Below are 17937 nucleotides of genomic sequence, written 5' to 3'. Positions count from 1 at the left end.
ATCTTCACTTGCTTACTGAGCCTACCTTTAAGCTGGATGGGAAAGTGAATTTTTTAATGAGTGATATAAAATATACATCAAAGCTAAGTTATAATACAAGTTTTAATCATAAGCCAAATAAAGTGTTTCAAGTCTCTGTTTTAAATAAATACATATAGAATTATGTACATAGTGTATTCATTGCTGGATATTAATAATTGAAGAATTGGCCTTGGACTTAGAATTTATTTCCAAATGTTTGGTTAAAGAGATCTGCTCCTAAACTGCGAACCTCCTCATATTAGTTTGGTGTAAAACATTAAGCTTTTTGTGTTAGAGAACACTTATGGATATAAATGCCAAGAATATGTACCTATTAGATCTCAAATATAAATCAGCTTGCAAACAGTGGGGTTATTTATGAACTAGTTAAACTCCTTTACATAGTACTTACTGTTGATACATTTCTTCTCTTTGAAAAATAAATCTACTGTAGACTTCAGAAGAATATTATTTTTATAACCCATTATTATATTAGGAAAGTCATCAACTCAGAGCTCAAGTGTCCTACTCTGTAAAGTGACTATTTTCATTTTACAGAGTAGGACACTCGAGCTCTGAGTTGTCCATTGTTGTCTAGGTTTCCCAGGAGGGGACAAAGCACTCTTTCTGGCTAGGGCCCCAAATCTTCTCCACTCCGCCACAGCTGTCTCCATCCATGAACACGATTGGTCTCTGGTATTTGTGACGTTCTCATGCAAAGGATGTTGATGTCTATTTTAGTTTTCTTTCATCCTTATGGTGGAAGTAATTGAGTCTTGTTATAACCCTGAGATTACCAGTGTATGGACAATAGAATCATGGCTTAAGGTCCTATGGAAAGATTCCATTTCTATAGCAGTTTGCATGTCTTTTATTCTTCTATTGGCCAAACAGCAGTTTGCCATGATTTGGGTTCGGTGATTCCTAGGCTTGTACTCGTACAGACTTGTGAAACACTCAGTCGTTTTTAAAATTTTGTTTTCTTTTTTCAAAAAGCTTTATTTTGTATTTAATTGACATAATTGACATAATGATTGATTTATTAATAAAATAGTGTGATGTTTTGATACATGGAAACTTAGAACTGAAACCTAATAAGATCATGAAGTTAAACGCATCTATATTTTCTTTTCAATATTACCTTTTAATAATAACTTTTCTATTATTAATTGAGGGGTTTAGTTTATTAACAAAAGGTAATACTTTTAAAAAATGAATGAACTACATCAATATCTACTGATAATATGAATTTGATATGCTTTTATGAAGAAAAAAATCAAAACAATATTGTAGAATAAGCCCTCTTTTTAAAAAAGCACAAATGGAAGCAATGATGTATTTTTTAGGTATATACCAAATTGTCAATAGTGACTGTCTCCATGTTATAGGATTAAAAAGGGGCCTTTGAAATTCAGAGTTATGAAATGCCATGGAAAGAAACCAAGTTCTTTTGCTAGAATTCTGTAAACACTGGTTATTACATAAATTATTTTGATATATTTATTCAGTAAAGAATTGTTATATGTATCAGATTTTTAATGCATTTGAATCTTTATTCTACAACACAAGCAACATAAATACAATATCTTTTAAAATATTTTCTCTTTAGAATTTTGATTTTCACTTCAGATAAAATGTACACAAAATACACTTGCAAGCTTGCTTACAGAGACCTGTTAAACAAGGAACAGACAGATTATATCAAACCAAACAGTTATATCAACATAGAAAGTAGAGTGGTTTTCTGCTTTTTTTTTTTTTTTTTAAGTAAATGTGACCAAACTGACTAAATAAGAAGGCAAAACAAAAATTATACTTCTTGACAAGGCCTTTGGAGTAAATAAAATGCTTCAAGGCTCCTGGTGAATAGGGTTGCAAGGATAAATTTTGCATTTTAAAGGTAAAATAGTATACTGACTCAAATCATTATGGCTATACCAAGCTTCATGTATTTATAATTTTCAATGAAAATAAGTTGATTCTTTGGCATAATGCAATAAGGAATAAAAGGACCCATGCCACCCATTGGCTTTATCTAGAGTGGGAAATGGTAGTAGGGAACTGGTTATAATTTATTTATGTTTATTCCTCTTAGAAAAGCCAAAAAAGCATCTTGAATTCTAGTCTCTTGGCATGATTAGGGCCATCAATGTCAGCTTCCATATCCCCCAACACGAACAAACCATGAAGAAAAACGACCTTCCCCTCCAGGCACCACTTCCTGCCCCATCATGCCACACCTGGGTATTCTACTGCATGGTTTCTATTGAAGTGAAACCCAAACTATCGAAAGCATTCATTTTTGCCCAGTTTTGCCTACTCCATGGGAAATCCAATTTTATTCGAGAGAATCTCTCCCACAAGAACCAGATGAAGGAACAGGGGAAGCAACACAAAGCAGCTTGCACAACATCACGAGGTAGCCATGGATGCTCATGGGGTTGATGTCAGGGCCTGAGCCTCCCTGACATTGTAAGAGAAAACATCAAATTACATGTTAGTTCAAAAGATTGGCTTTTGGATCTCCCTTTCCCTTTTTTTGGCATTGGTTGGTAAAATAAACGATTCCTAGAGATTAATTTTTTACATTTAATTTTAAAATTAGTTATTATTAAAGTAACTAAATATGCAGATAATTTCCAAAAATGATTATGGGAAACAAAAGCCAAATTAAAAAACCCTTCAATTATTTCCATCTACAGAGGAAAAATTTGAATCCTCGACACCATTAACATTCTGATATGCTTTCTGATTCTCACTAATTTTAATAAATATAATCATTACTTTCTATTCCTATAGTAGTATAAGGTAATTTAAGGGCTGTTAGGGTATTTATTCAGCAGAAGTCTTTAGAGAAACTATTGATTCAATAAGAATTATGTGTGATTAATATCGCTTATAAATGGGTGATGACTTTAAGGTACTTCCTTTTTTTCTTGAATCATTCCCTGTATGCGCCCCCTTTTAAATGGAAAAATAATTTCCAAAACTAATTAATTGAATGAAGAATTAAGAGATAAACTAAGCCCCCCCCCCCGCATATGAGTTACCATGATCTCATTGCATCCCCAAAGTACATGGATTCATTTTTATTTTTCCCATCACTTGGAAGATGAGATCACGAGCATGGTCTGCACTGTGCAGATAGGTGCACAAACATGACATATTTACTAAAAAGTCAAAACAGGCACACCTACTGCTCAAAAGGGAGTCGGTTCATCTTGCAAACTTCCATAAAGCCATTTGATAGACTCTTTACAGATATATAGGAAATTAAAATACTAATTTACACCAGACAGTCAAGTGAAGGATGACGGTACAGCATATAGTGTCATATCATCTCGAAGTGCTAACATTTGGTGACCAATGAGAGATGATAAACTGGCAAGCAAGCAACTACTCAAAAGTCTCTGTAAGCCAGGAGCCAAGGCCATAATAGAGCCAACTTGGAATCGTCTCATTAAAACTATATGGATGGAGGAAATGCAAACACTACATACTTAAATTTAAAATCACCTTCAGTACAAGTCAAAGGGTCAACAGGATACAAATCATCCACAGAATCAGTGTTTCTAAATACAAAGATGAGAAGCTTAGATTTATGTCACTGTTCCATAGAACATATACATTCATTGTCTTCTAGCTTGTAAAAACCGATTGTTGGTATAGTAAAACTGGAGACTGAGAAGATGGAGCAGGAATGCTGCAGAGACTCCAATCCCAAGTTGTCTGCCCAAGGGTAACTTCAGTTTTTCCCTAGTGCTTGATAAGTCAGGTTGATCTTAAAGGTAGCAGTTGGGCATGTTTTTCAAGGCAGTGGTTCTCAAAGCACAGTCCCCAGAACGGCAGTGTTGGCTCCATCAGGGAACTTATTAAAAATGTAAATTTTCAGATTACTGAATTAGAAACTCTAGGCATAAGCCCAGCAATCTGTGGCTTAATAGGCCCTCCAGGTGATTCTGACATGTGCTAAAGTTTGAGAACCACTGTCCTAAAGACAAAAGATAATAGACGACCACTGATTAAACCTGCAGGATAGGAACTAATAATACAAACAGGTCTTGGTAGTTGGAAAGAGTGGAAGGACCATGATTGGATGGGATTCACCAGCAGTTGAGGGTAATTTGTCATTAAGCATGGTCAGTCTGCTCTCCCCTCCCTGGAATCCTTTTGTATTATTACACAAAGATATAGGGAAAGGGTTCTGTATAGAGCTAGTGGTGTGGTAGTGGCTTTTCCTCAATGATTGAGTGGTGCCACCATTTATAAGGAAATGGATTATCTCAAGGGATGATTTTTTTTTAAATTTGTCTTCCCTGAAGTAATAATTGTGTTTTGGAAATCAAAATCAAAATGGTGTTCTGTTCCAAAATTTATTAGTTACTTCCACATCAAATACAAGCACTACAATACAGCCAGAGAGGAATGGGTCTCCCAAACAAAGGTTTGTTTTCTAGATTGCTCCTCTTAGTGAGTGAGGAGAACACTTTTTAAGGAGGATAAGTCAAGCTCTTGACCAATTTTATAAATCTTTCCCAGTAACAAGCTTGTATTTTCTATAAAAAGTGCTCTTTTGCTTTTCCAAGGCCACACTAAATCTCAATGAGATACCTTAAGCAGTACCCAAACATGTTTAAGTTTTGTCATCAGCTTAACGCAGGACTGTATTTTCCTTCTGCCTGTTTTCTTGTCTATAAAACAGTTAGAAATATTTGGCTGTTATGGCACATGGCTACTATGGATATCGAACTGATTCCCTCAGCACTGGCTCTTCAAACAATCTTGTCCAACCAGCTGCTTCCTCTTCAGCGAATGTACATTTTGAAAAATGGTTATCATTTATTTTGCATACTCCCAAACTTTGATGATGACCCACACAGTTAGTACCATGCATTTCCCAGAGAAGTAAAGAGGCACTGTTGGCTACAGGGCACTTTATTCTGCGATGATCAAATGGTATTTGAAAAAGGTTTACAAATCACACATGCCATTCCAGACATAGCCTGCCATGTTTATCTGTCTTCATAGCTAGCTATAAACAGTGTTATTCCATTATTTCAACCTAACTTGGTGAGTTTTTTTTAAAGTAACACTGAATGTCTGCTTTAAGATTAAAGTTTAAATTTTGGTTTCTTTTATTTTCAAACACTCAAATATGTTATACATGATCTTTCTATGTATGAACGTTATTTCTTTTCTTATTTTTAAAATTCTCATAACATCCCACAGATTTGGGATGCCAATCAAATACTCTTATTTTAATTGCCTAATTCCTTGAAATTTTCTTTCTGTCACACTAGACTCCGAGGACTTTGGAGAGATAGTATGGCCTTTGAATTCATGAACACTTTTTTTTTTTTGCAACCAATTTTGCCTTTTACCTTTTATCGTGGACACGTTTTTTAACCTCTCTGAATCTGTGTCCTCATCTGAAAACACGAGGAACACAATACCTGTCTCCCAAAGTTATTGTGGGAACTAAATATGATCATATATGTAAAGGTTTGCATTCACAGCGACATTTACTACACACTTCCTCCCTGCTGTTTGTCACCTCTTGCTGGTGTTATCAGCTCTAAACAAAGGTCTTCGTTCTGTGCAGTTTGATGGGACTCACACAAATGGATTTTCCCTTCTGAGAAAGAAAACTTTCCTATATCAGCAGTGCTGTGATGTATTGGGCAAAGTCAAGGATATGTAATATGTAACTGCATTACCTTCTTACAGTTAAGCCTACTTGACTCTCTCACCTGACTGTAGAAGCCTTCTCCCTAAAACAACAAGAGCAGAAAGCCTAGTGATCACTGTACCAGGATGTTTCCATTTCAAGGTGCCTTAACATTTTTTTATGTGTTTAAAATATTTTCATCTTAGCTGTTATGTATTTAGTAGCTGCCTGGGTCCTTATTGGTCAGTCATTACATAATCCCCAAATGCTAAAGGTGTTCTAGTTTTATATCTATGGTGAAGGTTGGAAAATAATCATAAGAGGAGAGAGATAATAAGATAGTGTAAAGAGGCAGCTTAAACACCTTTAAAAGCTGTCAGGAGATGCAAGCGCTAGACAAGATCCTATAAACAATGTATTAGGGTTCCATCGTCAAAACCCATGCACCTCTAATGGTGGAGGAATTCTGGCAAAAAGTGCATGTACTTGGCTGGGCAGGTCAATCAGGGGTTCCCTTATACTTGGGGTTTTCCAGATGCTTGATTCATGAAGCACACTTTACCAAATATAAGAAGAGAAAAATCTCAACTTTTGGGCAACACATTTTTGGCAGTAAATACAGGCAACTCAAAGCAATGTATAAATTCTTGTTCTGCTTTGATTTGAAAATATATGCTAATAACTGTTCTCAACTTCAAAAGGCTGCCTTGAACTTGGTCTTACTGTTGCAGCAAAAGAGACTGTGAGGAGAAAAACACTTGACACTTTCAGAGACTGTGGAAGGGAGTGAAGGAAATGAGGGGAAAAGGCAGAAACCAAGTCACCAGGAACAGTACGAGGGACTGACCTGGGCAGCCTGGGAAGAGGCCACTCACCGGCACATTGTTCCTAATCACCTCCTTTGCTTCTGCTGGGAAGATTCAACTGAAGTCCTTCTCATTAGAGACTACTTTGCATCAAGCAATATCCTTTTCTGGAAACTGCAAATACCTCTAGGAAGCATTACTTTTCTGGTTGAAATCTAACGGTGAATGTTGATGTCAGGTAAGAGCAATGTGGGCCTTGGACTGAGGTACAGAAAAGATGATGGGAAAGGAACAACAACAAAAAAACTTGTACAAAATTGCAGGTAAAGAGGTGTGCACACATTCTCATCCTTATATTCTTGGGACCCGTTATCAGGCTAGAACTAGAATGATGTGTTTGGACAATTTGGGATAAACATGTTCATGAACTAATCTTGGATCCCATAATAGAAAATCTGTGGGAGAATAAATTCTGATTTCTAAACAATTAACTAACATACTTCTGGGACATGATATTCACAAGTTGAGACTGGCTTCCTTTGAATTTTTATACTTTATGAAAAGTTGCTATGTATAGATAATCTATTTTCAATTTTCAGTGTTACTGAAGCCTCGAGTAAACTGTAATACTCACAGGCTCACAAAGGCAAACTGAAACTCAGGTAACAACTAAAACAACCCTGGTATACTGCTTTTGTTGAAAAAAGTACCTACCCAACTTTCAATTCTGTTTGCAAAGTATAAAAATTCAAAAGTGTAGAACACAGCTCATTGCTATATTCATTGCCTGTTAAGATCAAATAGTTGATGGCCTGTTTCTAAATGTGAATTATTGTCTAGTGAGTAAGAAAATGAAGGCAAATGAGTGTGTTTTTATGGGACTGGAAAAATGTCTTCTAGACTCTGTGGTGATCTGCAGATGACACGCTGAAGGATAGGGTCTTTTTTTTTTAAATAGATAACCTAAAGAAGTCAGGAAACTCTGCCTTCCTCTTAACCTTGTAAAGAGTTCATATTTCTCAAGGAGGGCAAAGTTAATAAATACTGGCACTGAATGAAATCCCTACTTCAGTACTATAGAATTAATTTATTATTTTTAAAAGATGGCATGCTTAATTATAAGCTCTACAAAGAAACATTTTTAGAGGCTGGGAAATTGTATGCTTTCACAACTAATTCTATTTTCTAGAATGTACATAAGTGGGCTTGATTGAAGAGTTTTAGTCATTATGGTGTAAGAAATATAAAAATACTGTAAATAATTAGATAAAGCTTTCAAATTCCTTTTCTAGTAATACTTAGGAAAAGCATCTACTTAAAATATTTGAGTTAAAAGACTTCAAACATAGGGTAAATTTACTTGCTAGATAGGATAAATATTTTAAATAGAATACAATCAATTTTCTGAATTTCAGTGTCCTTCTCCTTTAGTTTTACTGAAACCAGAGCTTGTGTAGCTGTCGCCATAATTTGTTGTATCATAGTTTGAGATTTAAAATGATTTTGTCGTAATCTCTCCCTACTCCACATTCCCGGCTCCCTTCCCTGAGAAGTCTGCTCATTGGATGGAGGATTCTGAGTTTCTTTCTTCCAAGGGTGTTGATATAAAATGAGTTGTATTATGTTTTGTTTTCTTAAAAATCAAAGATTGAGCCTTATGTTCAGATAATTGTGGGGCATAGAAATGTAAGTGCAACGTAAGACTAAGGCACCATTTTTTTCTTTCCTTTCCTTGTTTGCTCTGGGGGCAGAAGGAAATACTAAAGGGACAGCCAGGGTGGCTGGTCAGTCTTAAGTCTCTTGACAATATATACATCAGTCACTTTCACTGGGTACTCTGTGTCATGAGTTGTCAAGCCACAGACTTAAAATCCCACTAGGAAAGACTTTTCCTCTTTTAGAAATGGGGAAGTAAAGGCACAATAGTACCTTGCCTGGGGAAGTTTGCAAATACCTGAAAATCTTAACAATTTAGGAATAATTTTGAAATGTTCTGGATTATTTTACAACATAAATCATCTCTTTCAAAGGTTATGATACCCAATAATATATTTTGTAGTTATCTTCCCAGCCAAACCCATAATCACAATATAAATTTCCTCCAATTAATAATGTCTGGTATTAGATGTCTTACTGTTTGTGTGTCAGCTTGGCTTACCAGCAGATATTGTCTTAGTAGTTGCATTTATTTTTAAAATGATGGATCAAATGGGACCAATGTAGTGTTTCAAAGGAGTGGTCCTTGAAAATGACCCATTTGGGAAGAACATTATAAGCAAAAGCACTGGGAAATACACTTCAAGATTTAGAAACATCTTGAGGAATGTAGACTCTTCTATAACAATGTGCAAAATCAGAGTATCGTTTATGTCATCTAGATACATTCTTAGTATCCAGAATGGCCCCAATGCTGACTAGTTAGGGTGTGGCTGGAAAGACTTCTTTACATTAGGAAACACTGTTCTCTGAGACACTAGCTAGAGTGGGGCCTGTGGTGGGGAAAATGCTATCAGTTGGATTAGCAGGCAGACTCTAACCCTCACTACTGGATCTTCTTGGGGATGATCTGGGAGACTGCTACAAGATGATGTCATAGACGCGGCCCACTCTGCCCAGCCACTCCCTCACGGCCTGGCGAACTCTGATGTCGGTCACGTGACAGGTCAGCTGGCTGATGCAAGGGAACACTGCAGGCTGGAGGGCTGTGAAGGTCTGGTCTGGAAGGATCTGAATCTGATTGAGAACTGTTAGCACCATGTTGGTCCACGCCTAAGAGAAAGGACTTAAGAGAATTAGTGGCTTTCCCCCGCGGTTTCATTTCAACACTTTGAGTGTGGCCCTGCCAGTCTGTGCATGGGTTCTCTCAGACTTAAGCTGCAGTAAATTAGTCTTCACTAATCTGATGTGCTTATAACAAACTGTTGTTTTAACTTTAGGCACATAAGGATGAGCAGAGACTCATAACATTAGAGATGTCTCATTTTCGGCTTTCACAAACTCCTTAGATTTAAAAACAACAACAAAACTCACCTTTTCATGAGATTTCCATAAGTCATACGATAAGTTCAAAATGCCCAGATGACTTGGAATAAGTCTTCCTTAATTTAAGATAACTTTAAAAATCTTAATTGCTTTTTCATGTCTTGGAGTGTTGCTTATGATTTTTAGAAAAACTTGAAATTAACACAATCCACTGCTATAACCACACAATATTCACTTTGCCTTTTTCCTTTACTTAGTGTTTCTTAATGATAGAATTGCCTCAGTGCCTTTTAAAAATTCCAGACTAAGTACTCAATGCCAGTTAAAGTCCAAAAATTTTATAAGCTTTAGCCTCATCTTATTTATACAGGTGGGTTCCTAATTCTCAATAATATATGTTTTATCTCAATGGATAAAAACAGTTCTGAAATTATCTGAGGGTAAAATATATCGATTTGGACAGATCGTCCATTTAGGCTCAGGCAGCCCTCTGAAACTGGGGGGAAATTGGTTCATATACCCTCCCTGTTTTTATCAAGTCTTAGATTGTATGTGCTCTGTGAGGGACACGTCTGATCTCGCAGTCCCAGCTTCCCTCCCGCCTTCTCTGTCCCAAGGGACATACCTGGATCTGTGCTTCCGCGTCCCTCACCGAGATGCTCAGGGAGCTCCCAGTAGAGCCCGAGCGCGGCCTCTTGTCCTGCCGCAGCAGCTCAGGGCCTGCACTGAAGGAATGCCGCATCTGTCCTTGGTCCATCAAGTGCTGGGGCCGCTGGAGCAGCGGGGAGTCCTGGCCCCTGGGACCCAGCGGCTCTCCCTTCTTCTCCACTTTGACCTCTTTGGGGAATGTGGGCAGGTTGTGCTGCTGTTTCCTCTTTTTGTATTCAGTCATCAACTTGGAAATGGTTTTGTCAGCCGCCATGGTGTAGATTTTGTTCCCTGCATTCTCCCACCACTCTTTCTTCCGGTTGGGATCCTTCTTCTCCACTTTGGGGCTGGGGGGCAGCAGCAGCACGTCCCCGCTGCCCCCCCTCAGGCTCAGAGACTCGCTTGTGTGCTCCCGGGGCTGACTTCGGTCATCTTCGGAGGGTGTGTCTTTCCCAGAGAAGCCTCCAGTGGAAGGGGTGGATGACTCAGACTGGAAGGAGGGCAGGATGAAGAACGGGTCGCTCTTGAAGATCGGGGGCTCCTCCAGGCAGTTTTCCAAGTCCAAGTGCATCTGGATGTAGTGATTGCACAGTTCCATGCACAGCTTGTGCAGCCTCTTGACCAGCCATACCCAGTCAGCATTGCTGATCGGCTGGACACTTAGGGAGGGCATCCGTGCCCGCCACTGTCTCTTCTCCTTGCCTCTCGGGGGGCTGACCTGGGCTGTCTCCTCAAAAATGTCTTCATCTTCTGATGAACACTGCTGGGAGGAATCTGTGCTTCTCTCATCATCCTCAAAAAGGACCTTCTTCACTTGCTCTGCAGTGATGGTTTCTTGATTGGTGAGAACAGCACAGACCAGAGCATGAAAGTAAATGTTAAAGCTCATCGCCGACTGACGGTAGAGGTTGGCAGCACCCCCGATGCCAGACACTTTCTTCAGCAGGCACTTCAGCCCAGGGCTGGTGTCAAACTCCCTGGCTGTCCTGTATGAGTCCAGCAGCAGGTCGAAGATGACCGCCAAGTTCTGCATAGAGATGTATCTGAGGAAGCCAGCCAGCTTGGGCTCTGGCACTTGGACGGTCTTTTCCTCTCCAGGAGAGGGGCCTTTGACAAACTCTTCTAACAAGATATCATATAAGTTCTGGAGTAACACTTGATGAGACAGCAAGCTCACCACGATTTCCCTGAAAGAAACACTTCAAATGAAAAGTAAGAGGTAGGTTAATGGTCTTCTGCCTTAGATCAGTTATCATGAAGCAATGCAGACGTTCCCAATTTCAGAATGGTATTTGCGAAGTTACAAACTAAACTACCTGCATTCAAATGTCTTCCTTAAAAACTTTTGGGGGGGGCCTTGTGTAATAACCATTTTAATAATAACTAGTGGGATTCCTGACACTTTTTAAAATCCAGGAGCTATAGAACATAAGTTATGATACTGAGTTAACAAGTATCAGCACACCTTAAGAAATAAACATAACAGCTTTATTTTTATAACAGTTAAAAAAATAGGCACAGCTATGGGATATGAAACATTTTATTTTCTTTCATAATTTTGAAGAATAAAATGTCAAATAAAGAAAGTAACAAATTTTGCTGAGTGCTATTAACTTTAATTGGTGTTTTTCCTACCCTCTGCCTTTGTTTCTTAAACTCAAAGTTTTTCAAAATCTTAATGGGGTCTGACTTTGGTACCACACCAGTTTTTGAGGATTAAGTGTTCATGGGTCAGATGCATATATGTAAAATCTTTAGTGTTTCCAGCATGTGCATGAGAAGAGAGCCCAACGTTGAACAGTTTTAATGTTAGTGGTATTATGGGTCTAATATTTGCAAAGTTAGGAAGTAAAATGACAATGCAGCTCTCAGACTTTGCAAACAAACCTAGGCTACAAAGCAGCATTCACTCACACACGAACTCCCTTCCTTGCCAACATGGCCACAGGACTCTTTCACGAACCTCGAGTGCTCATTTGGCTTCACTGAGATATCCTCAGGGATGGGGAGGTGGGAGAGGGAGAATCCTCCCTAGACATGTGGCCAGTCTCCTGGTTGAGAAGCAGGCACAAAACACCAGACAGGACAATGCCCTGTTCTTTTTCTAATCAGGACACAGCCTAGATAAGGCAGATTTAGAAGTGAATGCTCAAATATTTGGTAATTCAGCCCCTTTATTTTTGGTGAATTCTTGTATTAAGAAATTTCAATTCTAGGTACAGGTTGAATATGCCTTATCTAAAATGCTTGGGACAAGAAGAGTTCTGGATTTGGGATTTTTTTTAAATTTTGAAATATTTTAATTTTGAAATATTTGCATACACATGAGTTATCTTGGGGATAGGACCCAAGTCTAAATGCAGAATTCACCTATGTTTCATAACGCCTTATACACACAACCCAAAGGTAATTTTACACAATTTTTAATAATTTTGTACTTGAAACAAAGTTTGTGTACATGGAACCATCAGAAAGCAAAGGTGTCACTCTCTCAGCCACCCATGTGGCCAATCTGTGGTTGTTTCACGTTGTCACCATTCTTGACTCTGAATTTACACGCTACTGATAAGCAGCTATTGTATTACTCTTAGTCCTTCAATCAGCCCATTGTACATTTTTACTGTGCCATCTATAGACACTTTTTCTACAGTTGTTAAGATCTTCATCATCATTGTTATCACAGTCACCTTGATTCAGAACCATTTTGGCTATTTCAACATTGGCCAATGAATGAACAACTAGAACCTCATAACTGATGTTAAAAACTTTTTTGATATTCGCTTCTTCTAGTTTATTGACAGACTCTGAAGGCATATGTCTGGCATATGTAAGGAGGTCAGCATTATTTTTTTCTCACTTGACACAGAGAATTTTTTCAAGTCATCACCTTGTTCATCATCATTATCAACATCACTGAACCCAGTCACAGACCAGAGGTTGTGTCAGGCACATACAACTGTGTCTCTAGTCACTGTGTTCCAAGTGTTGGCAACAGTATATATGACATCCTTTTGCTAACTCCTTTCGAAACCGTCCATACCCACACCTCTCTTCACTGGCTAGCATACTATTCAAAAAAAGTTTGTTTTTTAAAAAAATTTATTTATTTTAGAATTGCAGGGTACAAGTGGGGATTTACTACACAACTAGGTTGCATGCAGGTGAAGTTTGGACTTTGAGCTGGCCCTCTCTCCCTCTGATAGTAGACCAGGTACCCATTGTGTTCCTACATGCCCCTTCTCCCTCTCTCCTTCCCTCCCTCCCCTAACAGTGCCCAGGGTCTGCCAATCCCACCCCTGTGCTAGTGTGACCAGTGTTTAGGACCCACTTATGAGTGAGAACATGCAGTATTCAGTTCTTTGTTTCTGTAATAGTTCACTTAGTATGATGGTCTCCGGTTGCATCCAAGTTGTCGTGAAGACCATGATTTTGATCTTCTTTATGGCTACATAATATCCCGTCATGTATTAGGTTGATACATAAGTTCATAGTGTTTTGGCATGGCAACATTGCAGTGTTGGGAGTTTGTTTGTTGTCATTTGTCATTTGGAGTGACAATGTTGTACTTGTAAATACATCTTGCATTTTGTAAATTTGAAGAAAGTTGATGCTATTTATGGGCTAAAGAAGATGAAGTGTCTTGGATAAAAACAAATACTTCGGACATACTCTTCTAACAGAGGAGTAAAGGCAGCGGAGGCGGCTCAATACGTTTGTGCCATGTATGTGGAGAATGACATCAAGAAAGCACAGCAGAAAAATGGTCTGTTATGTCAAAGAGGGCCACTTTGACCTGAGTGATTCTCCACATTCAGGAACACCATCAAACCATTGGGTTTTGATGAAGACTGCTTAAACATTTTAATCCACAGTGATCCACATCAGTCAACCCAAGGATTGTCAAATGTGATGCGCTATGACCAATCAACCATTTCCTTCCACGGGCAAGTGAAAAACACTACACACTTATGCATAAGCCCCACATATGTGCCACAGTTTCTTTATCTAGTCCACTTTAGAAGGGAATCTGGGTTGGCTCCATGTTTTTGCTATTGTGAACAGTGCTGCAATAAGCATGCGTGTGCCGGTGTCTTTCTTGGTAAAGTGATTTGTTCGGGGTCTCTTCCTAGGAGAGGGATTGCTGGATTGTATGGAAGCTCAATGTTTAGTTCTTTGAGGAATTACCACACTGTTTTCCTTAGAGGTTGAACTAGCTAACATTCCCACCAACATTGTAGAAGCATTGTGTTCCTACATCCTATAAATCCCTTTTTTTCTGCAGCTGCACCAGCACCTATTGTTTTTGACTTATTGATGATAGCCATACTTACTGGTGTCAGGTGGTATCTCATTGTGGTTTGGACTTGCATTTCTCTAGTGATTAAGGAGGCCGAATTGTTGGTGTGACTCATTCTGTGAGCTGATCTCCTCCAAGATCTTCAGGCAGAAGAAAGGGCGAGTATATCTTCTGTGCCCAGATCCATTTCAATCCTGTGAAGGGGCGGGGGTGGGTCAAACCAAAGCTCCTCTCTTGTCTTCTCTCCTTCTCTCCCAAGTTCCTCCTGCCAGCCCAGGAAGGATCCTTATGGCCTTTTCTGTATGTTGGGAAATCTCCCTTAGATAACATCCTACCTACTTCCCTCTCCTATAGTAATGGGGTTGTTTGCTTTTTTCTTTTCAATTCGAGTTTCTTGTAGATCCTGGATGTTAGGCCTTTGCATGATACACAGCTTGCAAATATTTTTTCCCATTCTGTGGGTTGTCTCTTTACTCTCTTGATAGTTTCTTTTGCTGTGCAAGAGCTTTTCAGTTTGATAGTCCCACCTGTCTATCTTAGCTTTAGTTGCAATTGCTTTTGAGGACTTGATCATGAATTTGTTACCTACTCTGATGTCCAAAAGGGTGTTTCCTATGTTTTCTTCTAAGACACTTATAGTTTCAGGTTTTATATTTAAGTCTTTGATCCATTTTGAGTTGATTTTTGTATATGGTGATAGGTAGGGGGTCCAGTTTCATTCACCTGCATGTGGCTAGCCACTTTTCCCAGTATCATTTGCTACATATGGTTGCCATGTTTTTCCATTGTTTGTTATTTATGAGTTTGTTGAGAGATCATATTTTTATTACTGAATTCTCTGTCTTGTCTCATTGGTCTATGTACCTATTCCTGTACCAGTACTATGCTGTCTTAGCTACTGTAGCCTTGTATACTGTAGCCTTGTGTACTTAAAGTCTAGAAATGTGATACCTCTCACTTTGTTCCTTTTGCTGAGAATTGTTTTGGCTATCTGTGCTCTTTTTGCTTCTATATGAAATTCTGTATTGTCTTTTCTAGGTCTGTGAAAAATGATGTTGACAATTTGGTAGGGATTGCATTGATTCTGTATATTGCCTTGGGTAGGCTAGACAACTTGATAATATTGATTCTTCCATTCCATGAGAATGGGTTGATTTTCCATTTGTTTGTGTCACACGATTTCTTTCAGCAGTGTTTTGTAGATCTTAGTGTAAAGGTCTTTCACTTCTCCGGTTAGGTGGATACCAAGGCATTTATTTGTGTGTGTGTGTGTGTGTGTGTGTGTGTGTGTCTACTGTGTTTTTTAATTTGGTTTTCAGCCTGCTTGGTGGTGGTATATAGAAGTGCAACTGTCTTTTGCGTGTTGATTTTGTATCTCAAGATTTTACCAAAGTCGTTTATCAGTGCAAGGAGGTTTTTGACAGACTCTCTAGGGTTTTCTAGGTATAGAATCATATCCACACAGAGGGATAATTTAACTTCTTCTTTTCCTATTTGGATAGCCCTGATTTCTTTCTTCTGCCTGATTGCTCTGATTAGGACTACCAGTACTATGTTGAATAGGAGAGGTGAGAGTGGGTATCCTTGTCTTGTTCCAGTTTTCAGGGGTAATGCTTTCAAGCATAATACCAAGCATAAAATTGGCTGCAGGTTTGTCATGGCTGGCTCTTATTGTTTTGATGAATGTTCTTTTAATGCCTGGGTGTTCAAGGATTTTTATCAAGAGAGATGCTGGATTTTATCAAATGCTTTTTCTGCATCTAATGAGATAATTATGTGGCTCTTGGTTTTACAACTGTTAATCTGCTGAATTGTGTTTGTGGTCTTGTGAATGTTGAATCAGGCCTGCATCCCTGAAATGAAGCCCACCTAGTCATGGTGAATGATCCTTGAAATATGTTGTTGGAAACGATTTGCTAGAACCTTGTTGAGAATTTTTGTGTCTGTGTTCTTCAGAGAAATTGTTCTGTAATTCTCTTTCCTTATTGGGTCTTTGCCAGTTTTGGGTATCAGTATGATATTAGTTTCATAAAACAAGCTAGATCAAATTCCTTCCTTCTTTCTTTTTTTTGAGTTGGAGTCTCACTCTGTCGCCCAGACTGGAGTGCAGTGGCTGCTTCCGGCCACCGCAGCCTTGACCTGCTGGGCTCCGGCGATCCTTCCGCCTCAGCCTTCCAAGTAGCCGGAATTACAGGCATGCACTACCACACCCAGCTGATTTTTGATTTATTGTAGAGATGAGGTCTCGCTGCCCAGGCGGGTCTCGAACCCGCGGACTCAGGCAATCCACTCACCTCAGCCTCCCAAAGGCACGGGATTGCAGGCTGAGCCACCGAACCGGGCTATTCCTTCCTTCTTGATTGCCAGAAATGCTTTCAGTAAGATTGGTGTCACTCTTCCTTGCATGTCTTGTAGAATTCAGTTGAGATGCTATCTGGTCCAGGGCTTTTTTTTTTGGCAGAGAGGTTTCTTATAACTGAGTCTATTTCCTAGATTGTTATTAGTCTGTTTAGGGTTTCAATTTCTTCTTGTTTCAACCTTGGGAGGTTGTGTGATACCAGGAAATGCTCCATTTCCTCTAGATTTTCTAGTTTATTTGAATATTCATGGTAATCTATGAACGTTCATAGTAATCTTTTGAATTTCTTCAGAGTCAGTTGTGACATCACCGTTTTCGTTTCTAAATTGTGTTTATTCAAACTTCTCTCTCTTATTTTTAGTCAATCAGGCTAGGGGTCTGGCAATTGTATGTATCCTTACAAAGAACCAGCTTTTTGCCTTGATCCTTTCCATGATATTTTTGTCTTCTACTTCCTGCAATTGTGACTTTATCTTGGTAATCTGGGTTTTTCTACTGAAATTTGGATTTAATTGTTCTTGCCTTTCCAGCTCTCTTAGATGTAATGCTAGGCTGTTTACTTGCAATCCTTCTATTGATATGAGAGTGTGATGTTATGACCTTCCTTCTCAATACTGTTTTCATGGTATCCCAGAGGTTTTGATGTGTTGTGTCTTTGTTTTCAGGAATATTTTTATTTCTGTCTTGATTTCTGTGCTGACCCAAAAGCCATTCAGAAGCATGTTGCTTAATTTCCATGTCTTTGTGTATTTTGGGGGTTCTTGTGAGTGGTGATGTTTATTTTTAGTCCACTGTGATCTAAGAAGATGTTTGATATTATTTCAACCTTTTGAAATTTGTTCACACTTGATTTATGCCTGAGAATGTGATTAATTTTGAAGTTTGTTCCATGTGTTGATGAGTAGAATGTACACTCTGTGGTTGTTGGGTGGAGTGTTTGGTAGATGTCTATTATGTGCAATTATTTGAGTGTTGAGTTAAGGTTCTAGATCTCCTTGTTGGTTTTTTGCCTCAATGATCTGTTTAGGGCTGTTAGCAAAGTATTAAAGTCTCCAGATACGACTGTGTGAGTGTTCATGTCCCGTCAGTTTACTTAGTAATTGTTTTATAAATCTGGGTGCTCCTAGTTGGGTGCATATATATTTAGGATGGATAT

At 38.7% G+C, this 17937-nt stretch overlaps 1 protein-coding gene across 1 annotated transcript in view; it reads right to left on the bottom strand.

Moving 5' to 3' along the window:
- Nucleotides 1-1507: 1507 nt before the first annotated feature.
- The window catches only part of ARFGEF3 (ARFGEF family member 3), a 188271-nt gene continuing 171841 nt past the window's right edge, over nucleotides 1508-17937 (bottom strand). Inside the window, exons 35-36 of the mRNA XM_008059165.2 lie at nucleotides 10103-11324; nucleotides 1508-9264 (exon numbers count right to left, since the gene is read on the bottom strand). Of these exons, the coding sequence (XP_008057356.2) occupies nucleotides 9073-9264; nucleotides 10103-11324 (1414 nt within the window). The 3' untranslated portion in view covers nucleotides 1508-9072. The remainder of the gene's footprint in view (nucleotides 9265-10102; nucleotides 11325-17937) is intronic.

The sequence above is a fragment of the Carlito syrichta genome, unplaced genomic scaffold (assembly GCF_000164805.1).
Source record: "Carlito syrichta isolate Samal-C Ts95f unplaced genomic scaffold, Tarsius_syrichta-2.0.1 Scaffold303739, whole genome shotgun sequence".
NCBI lineage: Eukaryota > Metazoa > Chordata > Mammalia > Primates > Tarsiidae > Carlito > Carlito syrichta.
The sequence above is the reverse complement of the archived record's forward strand: the minus strand, read 5'-3'. Positions and strand labels throughout refer to the sequence as shown.